Genomic DNA, 13,546 nt, shown 5'->3' on the forward strand with positions numbered 1-13,546 from the left:
AAAATGTAAAAAAAAATCAAGAAAAAAAATCAAGCTTCAGTCATTCTGATACGAGTCCGGTGTGATCTAGTCTGGTCCAGTGTGGTCTGGTCTGGTCTGGTCTGGGCAGTGGTCTTGGCCTGGAATCTAACACACGGCAGTGTTTTGCAACCCCCTGGCCTTTCATCAGCTCCTACGGGAGGCGCAGGTGCTCATTCAGAATGGCTGGGAAAATAAAAACGAAACGGACTTGAACCTTTCAGGCCGTTCTGAAATGCAGAAGTAATCCGGTTTAGAGACAAAAGCCCAGCGGCCATTTGCATCTCAATGGCGGGTGGCTTCTCGCCTGCAGACCTGCGGTGAGAGGACGGCAGAGGCGCCTGCCAATCATTACGGTATTTAGGGGAAGCGGTGAGTCATCCGAACCGAAGTCTGATTACTCTTATTGCACTCTGGAGAGGTGGGCGTCCGTGGCTCAGCTACACACAGACAGATGATCTAGGGTGTCTGTGCGGGTTAGAGGACTGGAGAACGGGGTTTAAGATGAGGGGCCATCAGGGCTCAAGTGTGTGTAGAGGAGGGAGTCGAGGAGTTGAGTCTTCAGGCCAGTTGTAGCCCAATGAGTTGAGCTTCATTAAACATGAAGCTGTAATTACTTGGGGAATCAATAGAAGGCTGCAGATTGCCTCTGCTGGTTTTCTTGTGATTAATCAATTCAGCTGAAATGCCAACTCCTCTCTCACACCAGTCCCCAGCTGCAGGGCACACAGACACGCACACGTGCGTGTGTGCACATCACATCACATGACTTCACTTCACCGCAGTCCCCTCCTGCTGCACAGAAACACACTCCTTTGAGCACACATATACATATGTTTCATATAAACATACACGCATGTGATTACAAGAGGACACGACAGAGGACATTCATAGGTTTGCTCTAAATCAAAACACATGAAGGCCTCCGAAATGATAAACAGTACTTTTTTTTTTTTTGTTGATAAACCGCGCTTTTACACTCTGAGAACGTACACCACCCCAAGTACACGCACGCACGCACACACAACACACACACACACACACACACACACACACACACGCACACGCACACGCACACACGCACACATACATAAGTATCTATTACATTTCTGTGGAGAAGGCAAAGTATTCCCTAACTACTTTTTTCTTTAGTCAAGAGCAGTGTATAGAAAGCATCTAAATGAGCTTGTTTGCCTCAGTTAGAGAATGTCTCCAGGGAGTTCCTGATTAATATACCACACTCATCCCCTCTTTTCTCCTCTCTGTCCCTGAGAGGCACACCATTACTTGAAGTTCATTTCATGGGAAGATCCGGTTGGGAGGCATGCATTAACTTTGAATGTCAGTCATAAAAGTTTTGTTCAATGTGAACACAGGCCTTTCGATGCCAACATAATAGTCCACTGTGGCACAGGATACCTGAACACCCTAAAAGATGTTTGACGAGAGTGTGAGGTTACACCATCACGCAGTCATGAAATGATTCCTGTTATTATAACCTGGGAAAACAATAATTAAACACGGTTTCTCCGACTGAAAATTAAGAATGAAAGGTGCTCCTTCATCTGCCCCTTTAAAAGTATGTGTGCTTGTATGCTCTTTGTAGCTGCTAGCGTCTAACTGTATGTTTGTTCCTCTTTCAGCGATGATGACTTTGACATGTCCAGATACTCCTCGTCAGGATATTCCTCAGCCGAGGTGAGATGTCTGAGGGAGCAGGTACTTACACGTTCTGACTAACCCGTCTAACCCTACTTTACCCCCCACGCCGCTGATACTCGTGAAGTGCAAGTTATATTACATTAACGCACCCCATTTAAGCATTCATAACATCATAACGCACCGTAGTGATGCCGTAACATATAACGGCACACCTTAGTCTTGCAGGGCCAGAGTTGACATATCGGGACCGCTTGTTGAAATGGTGTTTCAGTGCACCAGAATCTATGCTGCAAACAGGTCTGGCCTGCAGTCTATGGCTTTCAGTCTAAAACCCTGTGAACGTTTAATTGAAGTAAACCTCCCACCCACTTCAAGGTACCTTGCACCGAAATTTATCCCAGATGCATATTGCCATACGAGTCTGGCCCCGCTAGACTAGTATTTGCTATATATCATCACGCACGTCCCCAGCATGTACACATGTAGTTCTTTTCTCACATTACACAGTTAATTACTCCATGAGCATTGGATTTTTTTCATTGGAGTCTTGGAGGTTTTTCCTTGGCTGATGGAATATTCAAATTGAAAATGACTGACGGCGTGAGACCCTCGAGTTCATGCAATCCCTAGACACCTCAAAATGCAACGCTTCCTGCAGACAACTTCACTTTAACTATTTGATCTCATGCCACTGACAGCGGTAGTCATACACCGGTCGTTTTTTCTGATATTTCCTTTCCTTGGAACGCTGTGTTGTAACTTCCCTATGAAGTAACTGCAATCCTTGTATGATGCCCAATGCTGAGGTTGATCACCACCCTCTCCCCCCCCCCACCCCCCACAGCAAATAAACCAGGACCTGAATATCCAGCTCCTGAAGGATGGCTACCGGCTGGACGAGATCCCAGATGACGAGGACCTGGACCTCATCCCCCGAAATCAGTCAACCCCACCTGCATGTGCTGCCAGGCCGCCACCTCCTCCACAGCCTGCCAGATCCAGTAGCACCCTCTTCCTCCTCGTCCTCCTCCTCCTCTTCCTCCTCCTCAACCTTTTCTCATCTCTCCCTTCCTCTTATCTTTATCCCTCTACCCATAACCCCCTCGTCTCGGTCTTGAGACGAATAAGAGTTACGAGTTCTCTAAATGGAATGATGACTAATTGAATTGAAATGGCAATGCGTTAAAATGTTATATTACTGTAATTAATATAAAACGAGGGAGAAAATAGGGGGGGGGGGGGAATGCACAAACGAGTTCCTAACTGTCATTGGTTCCTCCTATGGTAGGACGCGTGTCTTTGCATCATCTTCAGAGGGGAGTGGAGTTTGTGTGTGTGTTCGGGTGTGCTAGACAACCTGCTGGGGTTACAAAATGCACAGAGCAAAGGGACAAAAAAAACTAAAAATAAGGAAACAAAGTGACTAAACACTCAATGTTCTGTGTTCGCAAACCTCTCACTCCACTGTCCGTTGCTTGTTTTGGGTGAATGTGTGTGTAGTGCAAGTTAAGGCGGCCTGAGGCTTCGGCCTCGTGGGTCATAGATGGCTTTTGGGCTCTACCGCCAAACTGCTACTTTGTACAGTACGATAAACTGTAGCGAGGGCAAATGAGGGTTATATTTCACACCTTTTTTGATTGTTTGTTTAAGGCCAACATGATCAAAACAGTCAAAAAAAAGTCAAAACAGGTGATAAGACATGTCTTATTTCTGCGCACTCGGGTTCACTTCCTCTATCAGTCCCCCTATTGTTTACAGTGTCTCGTTTTATTTCCGTAGTCTTGGGGAAACCAGTATCCCATGATCAGGGAAAAACTGCATGTGTCAATAAGAAATTATATGGACAAACTATTCATGTTTTTCATTATTTTATTTTTTTAATTTTAAATTAGTGTTATTTATTGGAATTAAATGTTACTATCTGTTAGCATGCTGCTGCTTCTAGTGGTATCAGAGCTCATTTGGGCATCAGGATGAAGATGCCAGTCAATGCCAGTGTGACCAGTCTATTGCTAGGACTCTGGTTTGCTTGATTGTTATTGTCCCTCAGTACTCTTGGCAGAAGTCAGGAGACAGCCAAGCAGACAGATGAAACAAGATGGCTGCCAGACCTCATACTGAAGGACATTCTAAACATATCCCTCTTCCAGGTCTCTCAGTCACTTTTTATCTGATTCGCATCTGTTTTGAGAGACTGCAAGGTCTTTTCAGCCAAATTGGTTTTCATTCTAGCAGGAAAAAATGTGTGACGGAGAGCAAACACAATCTGTTCTCCGGTGCCAGGTGTGTTAAGACAAAGCAGCCCTTCCTGTTGCTCTGTATGTGACTCTGGTCTGAGTGATATGGTCACTGTTTATTTTGTTCATATTTTTCAGTCTTTTCATTTTTCTTTTACATTGAAAGTGTAAACAGTTACATGCAGCAGTCGTCATGTGGTCAATCATGGGAGGTCAGCTAGAAACAGACGTTCATGAAGCAACTGCTTTGTTCATTACAGTAGTGTGACATCGCAAATGTATTCCAGCTGACCCCAGCTCATGCGCCATATCTCAACATTTTTTTTTTTTTTTTGGTTAGTTTCTTTTCATGTGTGCCAAACAGTGTAATGACACAGAAATCATGGCATGGTAGAACTCCAACATTTATTCCCCTACAAAAAGCCAAGAACATTTTAGTTTAGATTAGCCAAAGTATATTGTGCTGTGTTGCCAGACTATGCTGGGATCTACTTTGATGTGTATAGCTGCCATATTGCATTGTGCTACACCACACAAGCTAGCATGCTACAGCTAGCACATATAAACTTGCTTCCCTCTCGCTGCCATTGCTTCCTTATGTGTCACACACAACCCATTTCTTTGCTTTTATAACCAAAGACTGAAAAATGACTCTTTCATCTCCTCTAAATGAGAAGAGTTGAGTGTGTGCGCGTGTATTTTGTCTAATAATATTGTACATGACCACTGTATCAGTCTTAGCAATGAAAGGGATTGTTTGGCTGAAAATAAGGGGGAAAGTGTTTCTAGCTGTGGTGTCTGGTGAGTTGTTGTCATCCCATGTCAGTCCCAATGCCACCCCACCCCCTTCCGCCCATACTCAGTTGAGCGTAACCCTTGCAGTGAAATTCCACCTTCTAGCCAAACCAACGTGTTTCCATTGAGCAAGATGGCTTAATGAGCAGTGTCAGTTTGAAAAGACTGGCTCCCGAGGTACTCTTGGAGAGGACGGGACATTATGCCAGTGTGAGTCCAACTCTGAACATCTGCCACTGACGAGAATAACCGAGGGGTCCGTGCCAGTTTACCACAGTGCGCTGTAGCACACACTACTCACTACACGTTGTTAAAGTCACCCCACACTTCAAATTCTCTCGGAACACTCTTAAATCACACTACTGTGCTTAACCTTTAGGCTAACCGATTAGAACTACATGTCCTGGTATGAATAAGGCTTGTTGTGAAGAAAGGCCTGCCTGTGTATTGTCGTCTCAAAGTGATGTGCGACAGGGAGTAGCATTAAGAACATTTAGTCTAATACTTGTATATTCAACACTGTGCGTTTGAGTTGTGTGCAGGGCATTTTTGATTTGCTTTTGTGTGTGTTTTTTTTTTTTTATATGTAGGATGGATGATTTGTTATAACTGTCAGGGAGCCAGGGGTTACAGTATATTATCGTCAGTTGAGACTTCAGTCCGGCTCCATCATTTGCAGGCGCATTCAGTCTGTGTTTGTTCACCCTAGAGACGCATTTCCATGGCTTATGCAAATTCTTTTTTTTCCAGCCTCAAGACATCAGTTTAGCTGTGAAGTTGAGCGTGTGCTGCCGTTAGAGTGAGTCACGCTGCCTGGAATTGAATGTAGCCTTGCATTTGTTAATTGAATTGTACCAGAAAGAAGAATAAAATGTTCAGTCTTTTCGCTGAATGTTTTACGTACATCATCATCTCTCATGGTTTTTTTTTTTTTTTTTTACTTCTAGTTATCACTTTTTGTCCACTGTTTTGGATGCAGGAAGGTGTGGTGACGTCTCGACAGACAGAATCCCCTTGTTAACTGTAGGAATAGAAAAACACTATTTTGTGAAATAAGCTCCCACAAGTAAAGTTGACGTGATTGTTTAATACGACTAAGGAGGCACTAGATAGGAAAGTCCCTGCTTTTAACCCCACCAGTAGTTCCCTCCCCCTGTTTTTTCAACTAGCTGCATGGGAAGTTAAGTTGCGGCCTCAACAGTCTTATCACATTCACAGATGTTAAACTCATCTGTGGACTTCTGTTCAAAATCAGTTGTCTCTGCAGACATTGAGCAGGTTTCCTAACAGAATACCGTTTTGTCCTCCACAGCCAGGCTTAGGACAAATCTGGGAAGCCGGCCAGTAGCCGCGGTCCCAAGCTGGTGGTGGGTGGTGAGCTACTCACGGTCATAACTGATCCTCAGAGTCGGTGTACATAACCCTGACCTCTCTGTCACACTGCAGGCTACCATCTCTGTCTCTCCAGTGATTTATTCCGGCTGGTAGTCATGGCAGGACCCTGGGAAGATAAACTGCATGGCCAGTTTGACCTCACTGGTGCTCTGGTTGGGTTTCTAAGAATTGTCTGTTACGTGAGGATGCCCCCCCCCCCCTTTTCCTGTCTGTTTTCTCTGTCACCTTGCTTTGTGTCACGAAAAAAAGAAATGAATGGAATTAAATGCATCTTTCCTCAATCACCCACCCATGTCACACTCACAGTATAACTCTTGAGTTTGCTGATTAAGAAAATGCCTTAAGTACAGCTCCGTAGTGGGTGTCTATTTATTTGCCCGTGGTTTTGGTTGGATTTAATTTATTTAAGTAGAGTGAGGGAGTAGATTTTTTTTTCTTTTTGTTTGTTGTTCTTTTAATATAGAAACACATTTTTTTATTCTGCAGATATATTGATCATGATTGTAAAGATGTGAAAAATTTCCATACCAGTATTTAACAGATGTTATTGTTCTGTGTAGTGTCATAACAATAAAAGATATGGAACATGTGACTTCACCTATATCATTTTGTCTGATGCTTTATTTTTAGTATGCTGAAATGCTTTCCTCTCGGTCTCTCCCTCTTTCTTTCTCTTACACACACACACACACACACACACACACACACACACACACACACACACACACACACACATACAGTGTGAATGTATAGTCAGCACTTTTGTTTGTTACCATGGAGGCAGCATGAACTGTCTGTAAAGTGAATGCCTCGTGCTACGGCTTCCTGTATCCTAGCTCCTGCTCTGTAAAATTCCTTTGTATTGAAATACTGCCCACGGATAACTTATTCCTTTTCTAATTCCTAACCTCGCTCGAGAGCTGGACTCTTCCCAGATCAGTGTTTGAATTCTAGACCAATTAAACCTACACATTGACATTTCCTCAGAGGAGGCTACCGGTCTGTCATAGTTTTAAGCTCCACGCCAGTGATTAGCCAATAGGGTTATGGGGCATTGCGATTACCTGTGCTATGGGCATGCCGATTGGTGGAGAGGCCAGATGAGCCGGGACTAATCCCCTGAGGGACAGATGGTGGTCAGGGCTTACGGCACCTGTAGGCTGGTCTCAGTGGGAGCCTCAGCACCCTGATTAGCCTGGCTGAGAAGAGTGGGGAACACACAGAAATATCTTCAAAATTGTCTTTTCTAAGGGAAAAGGAAGAAGTTGTTAAGACTGTCCGGTAAGTCATGCCTTATGTCAGCTGTGAGTATTTGTGTTCCTACCCATAAGAATGTGTGGTATTGTCAATGTGGTGAACAAATCCTGCCCTCGTGTGACATCAGAAGAAGGTACAGCTGAAATGTCTTCCTTGGTCTAGTTTTTATACGTGTTTTATCTCTTAGGACATAGGATACTAGGTACCACACTATAAAGTATATTTCCCAATCTATGCAGTCAGAAATTCTCCTTGGTATAAAAATCAGGCATGAACGTGTACCCTTTCTGTATGCATGCTAACTCAAGTGGTGGAAAAGCACATGGACCTCTAAGCTGTGCTGGCTGTTGGTGCCTCACTGAGTTGCTTTCCTCACTTCAGGTCTGCAGGTTTCTGGAAACATGTCGGTGGTGGTGAGCATGTGGCTGAGAGCCGTGGCTGCGACTGCACTGTCTCTCCTGCTGACTGCGCAGCACCTGCATGCGTCTGCACTGTCTGCCGTCTCCTCCTATGAGTTCAAAGGATTCAGGATGCAACAGTACCTGCTGCAGCAGGACAGACATGGTACTGGGACCCTCACGCCTGTGACACACACACACACACCCTAAGTGACATGAACAATCATGTACACATAAAGTACCTGACTGATGGGATGGACTCATTCCATGGTGTGCTCGTTAAACAGCTTGGTGTGTACAAGTCATGATGCACCGTCATCACCTGTAGACTGGAGAGTTAAGAAGCCCTCAGAATTATGAAATGATACAGTATGTTACAGAAATGACCACTGACGTTTCACATTGAAGGAACCCAACCATTTCAGTTATTCTCACTTTCGCACATTCTATTCAGAAGTTTTAAAGCAGTGTTTTATTCCTATGGAAAGGCTTTTTGCAATGATCACTCATCACTCTAAGTGCTTTCGAGCTGTAATCTCGATCGTGATCATCAGCAATGCTGTGTAATTCTCTGCAGCAGTGAGCTGCTGCCAAATGGCTGCTGAGTTTAGAATTCATCTAACCAGGGCTGGCTGCTCTCCAGAAATGAGCTGCTGTCTGTGGATGGATGAGGTCTTTTGTCTGCTAGACAGGCTGCTTCTATATACTATTAAAAATTCTGTTTAAAAAAAAGGCAGCCTGTCTTTCATGGACTGGAACAGAAATGTCCAATACCACAAGAACAGAAATAGAGGTCAATCTTGATGTTTGACCGCCCAAAACATAAAAAAGCCCGAGAAACAAATACAAATATTTGTGTTTGATCTATTGTCGTCCTATTTGCTTTGGACAGAAAATGTCTGCTATCTCCTTAAACTCTAAACTCTTGTACATCCTGTATGACATGTGGGGTCACAACTCTGTAGCTTTTAGTCTGTTGTTTATTCAGAGTATATTATTCAGCATTATTGCTGAATTCAGAAATACAATGGCAATCACAGCAATATGTTGATGAGTATTGACACCTCAGATGCAGACGTGGAGTCAGCGTTTCTTGTGACCTCTGACCCTAGGTTGCCGTGGAGCCATAGTGATGGCTGAGGCGCGCTCGTCTGACCACCCGGCCCTGACGCGGCGCTGTGTGATCATGAAGCTGCCGGACTTCACGCTGGACCGCTACGAGGAGGCTCAGAGGCAGAACGCAGCGGCCGTATTGATCCTGTTGCCCAGCAACCTGTCTTCTGTGCCACAGGAGGTTATACAGGTAACCCCATCTGCTTAAAATCACCCATCCAACGCCCTGCTAATATTCATCCAAGTTCATTTGACAGACATTGTTCAACAGCACAAGTCATTCAGCCCTATTCTCCTCTCCAAAGTCCAGCTATCAGTTCCTCCACAAAATCAGTTCCCAAGTCAACAATGAACATATATTTTAGAAATACCCATTACATTAATAATAATGTGAATATCTGATTTTTACACTGTAATTTATAAAACCTTCTAGCTATCACCAGATCTAGATGCTTATGCATTTCCTATAACGGTGGTGCAGTTTTACTACTCGACCTCTGTTGTGCTTCAGAGTATAGGTTTGTAAGGTTCTATTAAATTATATATATTTCCTTTATTTTTATTTCTCTTTTGGCTTTGCTTCATTACCTGGGCATGAACCTTTAGTGATTTGGAGAGCAGTGGAAACTGGCTTTGCTTCTTACCTCATTCTGTTTGTCGCTCTGTGGAGAGGACATGAAATGAATAACAAAACATCTCATCGGTCTCAAGAAATGCTCTGGTTTCAGAAGCCTCATAGTCAGCCAAGCAAACAACTGCTGGTGCTTTTCTTTATTCTTTCATCAGCGAGAGATCATGTTGAATTGGGAATGATAGTTTCCCTGTATTGACAGTGAATGTACCCCAGTCTTCTATTAATTATTCTGACTGTTCTGATGTAGTCTGTCTAGCAGGGGAGTATTCCAAGTATGTGACTTGGAAACAAACCTGGGTAAATTAACTCAGAGTAAGTGGTAAAACTTCTAACAGAAGATCCCCATGGACCCAAAGGGCTCTAGGAAGTTTACCACTTCCTCTGAGTTAACTTAAGAGTGTGTATGCTTGTTTATAGATATATTGTATCTACATGAACATGTATCTGGGCATTTTGTATATACTGTCTTCGTATGTACTGTGTGTGTTCCTATGCTTTACTATCTTGTCTTATGTATGTTTATACATATGATTGTAATTGTGTGTTTGTGTTTGTGTGTGTGTGTGTGTAGGTGTTCAGTCATGCGGGGAGATGCATCTGTGTTTGTGTGTGTGTGTGTGTGTGTGTGTGTGTGTAGTTGTTCAGTCATGCAGGGAGATGCATGTGTGTTAACCTTCCTTGTCTCCCCTACAGAGCTTTATGGAGACTGAGGCAGAGGTGTTGCAGAGGGACGCCATGATGCCCTTGTACGTGGTGCCAGAGGACGAGCAGCTGCTCCACGTGTACGAGGAGGTGAAGCAGGACGCAGCCACCAGGGCCTCCTCCATCCTGGTCAGAGGTGAGGACGGTGCTGAATGGAACATTCCAGAAAGAAACCTTTTGCTTTCTCTCGTGAGAAAGGATTCAACGTGTCGTGATAAAGGATTCAACATGAGGTGGCTGTATGAGGTGAAGGACTGGGAAGCGGTTGTGAAGAAACGGTTCCAAAGAGGCCTGTCAAATGCCCTTTCTTGGTGCACACAAAGATAGTGGGGAAGAGTAGAGAGGCAGGAGTGAGGAGCATAACAAGGAGGTGGTAATATGGAGAATGTGCCTTTTGTCATCCTTCAGGGGATGGGTGTGACATGAGACAGTGAGATAAAAGGATAGGACAGGGGGAGACTCATCTCTCTCTCTCTCTCTCTGTCTCGGTCTGTCTGTCTCTTGCTCTCTCTCTGTCTCTATCTGTCTCTTTCTCTCTCTCTCTCTCTCTCTCTCTCTACTCTCTCTCTCTTTCTCACTCACCTTCTCTTTCAGTTCTGTAGAGGGGTCCTGCTGCTACTGTTTTTCTTGTTGTCAGAGCTTATGGCCCAGAATTCAAACGTTGCATTTGTTTGGTGGTTAGTGCCTTGATGTAAGAGTGTCAGCTACTGAGTCAGTACAGTGCAAAACCCTTTTACTTTCTCCGCCTGTCCGTCCGTCTGTTTCTCTGTCAGTTCTGCGGAGCATGGTGACTGCCACTGCATTTCAGATTTTAGTGAGCAACAGCAGCCCAATCAAGCCCTTCACTGACAACACCATCATCACACTGGAGGTGAGCAAACGCACATTTCTCTGCCTTACCACAGCCTTGCAAAGCCCTAATTAGAGTACAGTCTCCATTATTACAACCACAACCACAAGAGTGAAACCACAACATGCTGCAAATGTGTTATGAATGAATGCCCCACTAGCTTGGTTTCTCTATAACTTGTTCGCTTCTTTCATGCGTATTCATGAATATTCGGCTAAACAATATGTGAATCAGTGAGTGTTTCCATCAACTGTGTTAGATTAACTAAAAAGGACACTGGAGTTAATCCAACCCCTCTCCAGCGAATCGAATTTATATTCGTATGAAAAGATTTTATGCAGATGTCTTATTCGAATGGTCAAAATGTGTGTTAAAAATGGATGGAAATCCAGCTTCTGATCTGTTGTGTGTTTAGGGAGTTTTGCCTGGAGTGGGAGAGGACCCCCAGACTATTGTCATCACTGCCCATTACGACTCCTTTGGGCTAGCACCGGTAAGTTCTGTTAGCACTGGAGGGGTGTACTCTGTGTATCGACTAAGTGGACTAGGTTATGAGAACTGTGTTTAAAGGAAGGATTAAAACACCATGAGACAATTTAATTGTTTTAGCGCTATATAAATAAAATTGAATTGAATTGAATTGTTTAAAGAGAGGATTAAAACACAAGGGGTTTGGAGGGTTGTACTCTCTGTATGGACTAGGTGGGCTAGGTCATTTAAGAGGACTGTATTTAAAGGGAGGATTAAAACACCAGGGTTTGGGATTGAGAAGTGCAAGAGACTAAAACAGGCAGGCAGTGAATCCACAGTGGGATCATGAGGTAATTTGTTAATTCTGTTTTAAGAAATAAGTTTCTTTCAATATGAACACTCTTCCTTAGAGTCTGCTCACCACACTAATGAAAGGACTCTGCCTGTATGACAACATTTTGTTGATTTTATCCATTCAATCACAAAATGGTTCCTCTGTATAAAAAGAGTGTGACTGTCCCTGTCCTGTGCAGGAACTATCTGATATAAGCGCCAGGTTAGGCTGTGCAGGAACTCTCTGATATAAGCGCCAGGTTAGGCTGTGCAGGAACTCTCTGAAAGTAGCGCCAGGTTAGGCGGTGCAGGAACTCTCTGATATTAGCGCCAGATTAGGCTGTGCAGGAACTCTCTGATATTAGCGCCAGATTAGGCTGTGCAGAATCTCTGATATAAACGCCAGGTTAGGCTGTGACAGATAGTGGGCAGAGTCATCTGAGGATGAATGACCCCCAACGAACCTTCTTTAGTGTGTCTGTGTGCTTCATGCTACAGTGCCTCTGAGAGCAGTAGGCAGCTGAGGCCTGTCCTCCAACACACACACACACACACACACACACAGACACACACACACACACACACACACAACACACAGACACACATACACACACACACCACACACACACACAGACACACCACCACACACACACTCTCTCACACACACACACACACACAGACATTTTTTTCTCTTTAACTGGACGGCTGCATCTGTGGTGCTGACCTTCTCGCTCCATCCCAGTGGTAGCTCTGACTCAGTCAACATGTTTCTGTCTGTTAGACTCGCTGCTCCTCGACTGCAGCCTGCTGGGTGCTGTCATCCAAAACCAACACTGTGTACTTGGACTTGTCAGGACAGACAAGCTGTTGAGGGCCCCATGTAGACGCATCATTAGCATCAATTAGCATCATTATCATTGTATTATGATGGGATTGAAACATTAGCATTTTTATTTTAGGGCTCTGGGGAAAGAGATGGGAGTGAAGCAGAGTGACTGTTTGAAAGATCAGTGCCAGGCTGATGTGACAGTGACTCTAGTTCTTGTCTGCCATAACAATCCACTGAACCCATCAGGAGCTCAATTCTAAAGGTGATGAAGTCCCCTAGATTTTTTCAACTTGACTGCGTTGGCATATGACTTTAGAGATATCTATGACTGTCTCACGGACTCGGCTCGGCTCTCTTCCCCGTGGTATTCGGCAATTTCCCGTCGAAAAATTGGCTTATGTCTTTATAATGACCTAATTCACAGGGAGTTAACACTGGCCCGATGAGAGCTTCTAATTAACGGAGATATCTGTACTGCCATCAGCAGTTGTGTGAGAATCATTTAAACTTCTCACAGTCTGCCTTCAGTAACGGTCCTGCTTAATATTTTTTTTTGTCATGACAAGGCAGTTTTTTCTGATCTGATGCAGTTCTGCCCAAAGTTTAAATGTGGAACGTTAATTATCACAATCCTCTCTGTCTCTTTGGCTTTCTTTCTCTTTCTCTCTCTCTCTCTCTCTCTCTCCCTCCCTCCCTCCCTCCCTCCCTCGCCTCCTGTACAGTCTAACAGTCGTCTTTGTGTGGGAACCCCACGTGCGCGGATCATGCTGAGATCAGCTTTAAAAAGACAAAACGAGTGTGGGGGGGGGGGGGGGGGGGTAGGGGCGTGCGGCAGTTGACTTTCTCACCTTC

At 44.3% G+C, this 13,546-nt stretch overlaps 2 protein-coding genes across 2 annotated transcripts in view; both read left to right on the forward strand.

Annotated features, from left to right (window-relative positions):
* Window positions 1-3,361, forward strand: part of LOC116220235 (protein FAM219A-like) — a gene marked incomplete at its 5' end in the record, with an annotated part of 5,006 nt that extends 1,645 nt beyond the window's left edge. Inside the window, 3 exon segments of the mRNA XM_031565586.1 lie at window positions 1,662-1,716; window positions 2,525-2,606; window positions 2,609-3,361. Of these exon segments, the coding sequence (XP_031421446.1) occupies window positions 1,662-1,716; window positions 2,525-2,606; window positions 2,609-2,685 (214 nt within the window).
* A 3,755-nt stretch (window positions 3,362-7,116) lies between these two features.
* On the forward strand, window positions 7,117-12,228 carry LOC116220346 (nicalin-1-like). The gene is made up of 6 exons (XM_031566850.2): window positions 7,117-7,388; window positions 7,746-7,928; window positions 8,875-9,065; window positions 10,203-10,347; window positions 10,985-11,082; window positions 11,477-12,228. The coding sequence occupies exons 2-6, from the start codon at window positions 7,766-7,768 to the stop codon at window positions 11,627-11,629; spliced, it is 750 nt and encodes a 249-aa protein (XP_031422710.1). The 5' UTR covers window positions 7,117-7,388; window positions 7,746-7,765; the 3' UTR covers window positions 11,630-12,228.
* Window positions 12,229-13,546: the final 1,318 nt, after the last annotated feature.

The sequence above is a fragment of the Clupea harengus genome, chromosome 4, assembly GCF_900700415.2.
Source record: "Clupea harengus chromosome 4, Ch_v2.0.2, whole genome shotgun sequence".
Classification (NCBI taxonomy): Eukaryota; Metazoa; Chordata; class Actinopteri; order Clupeiformes; family Clupeidae; genus Clupea; species Clupea harengus.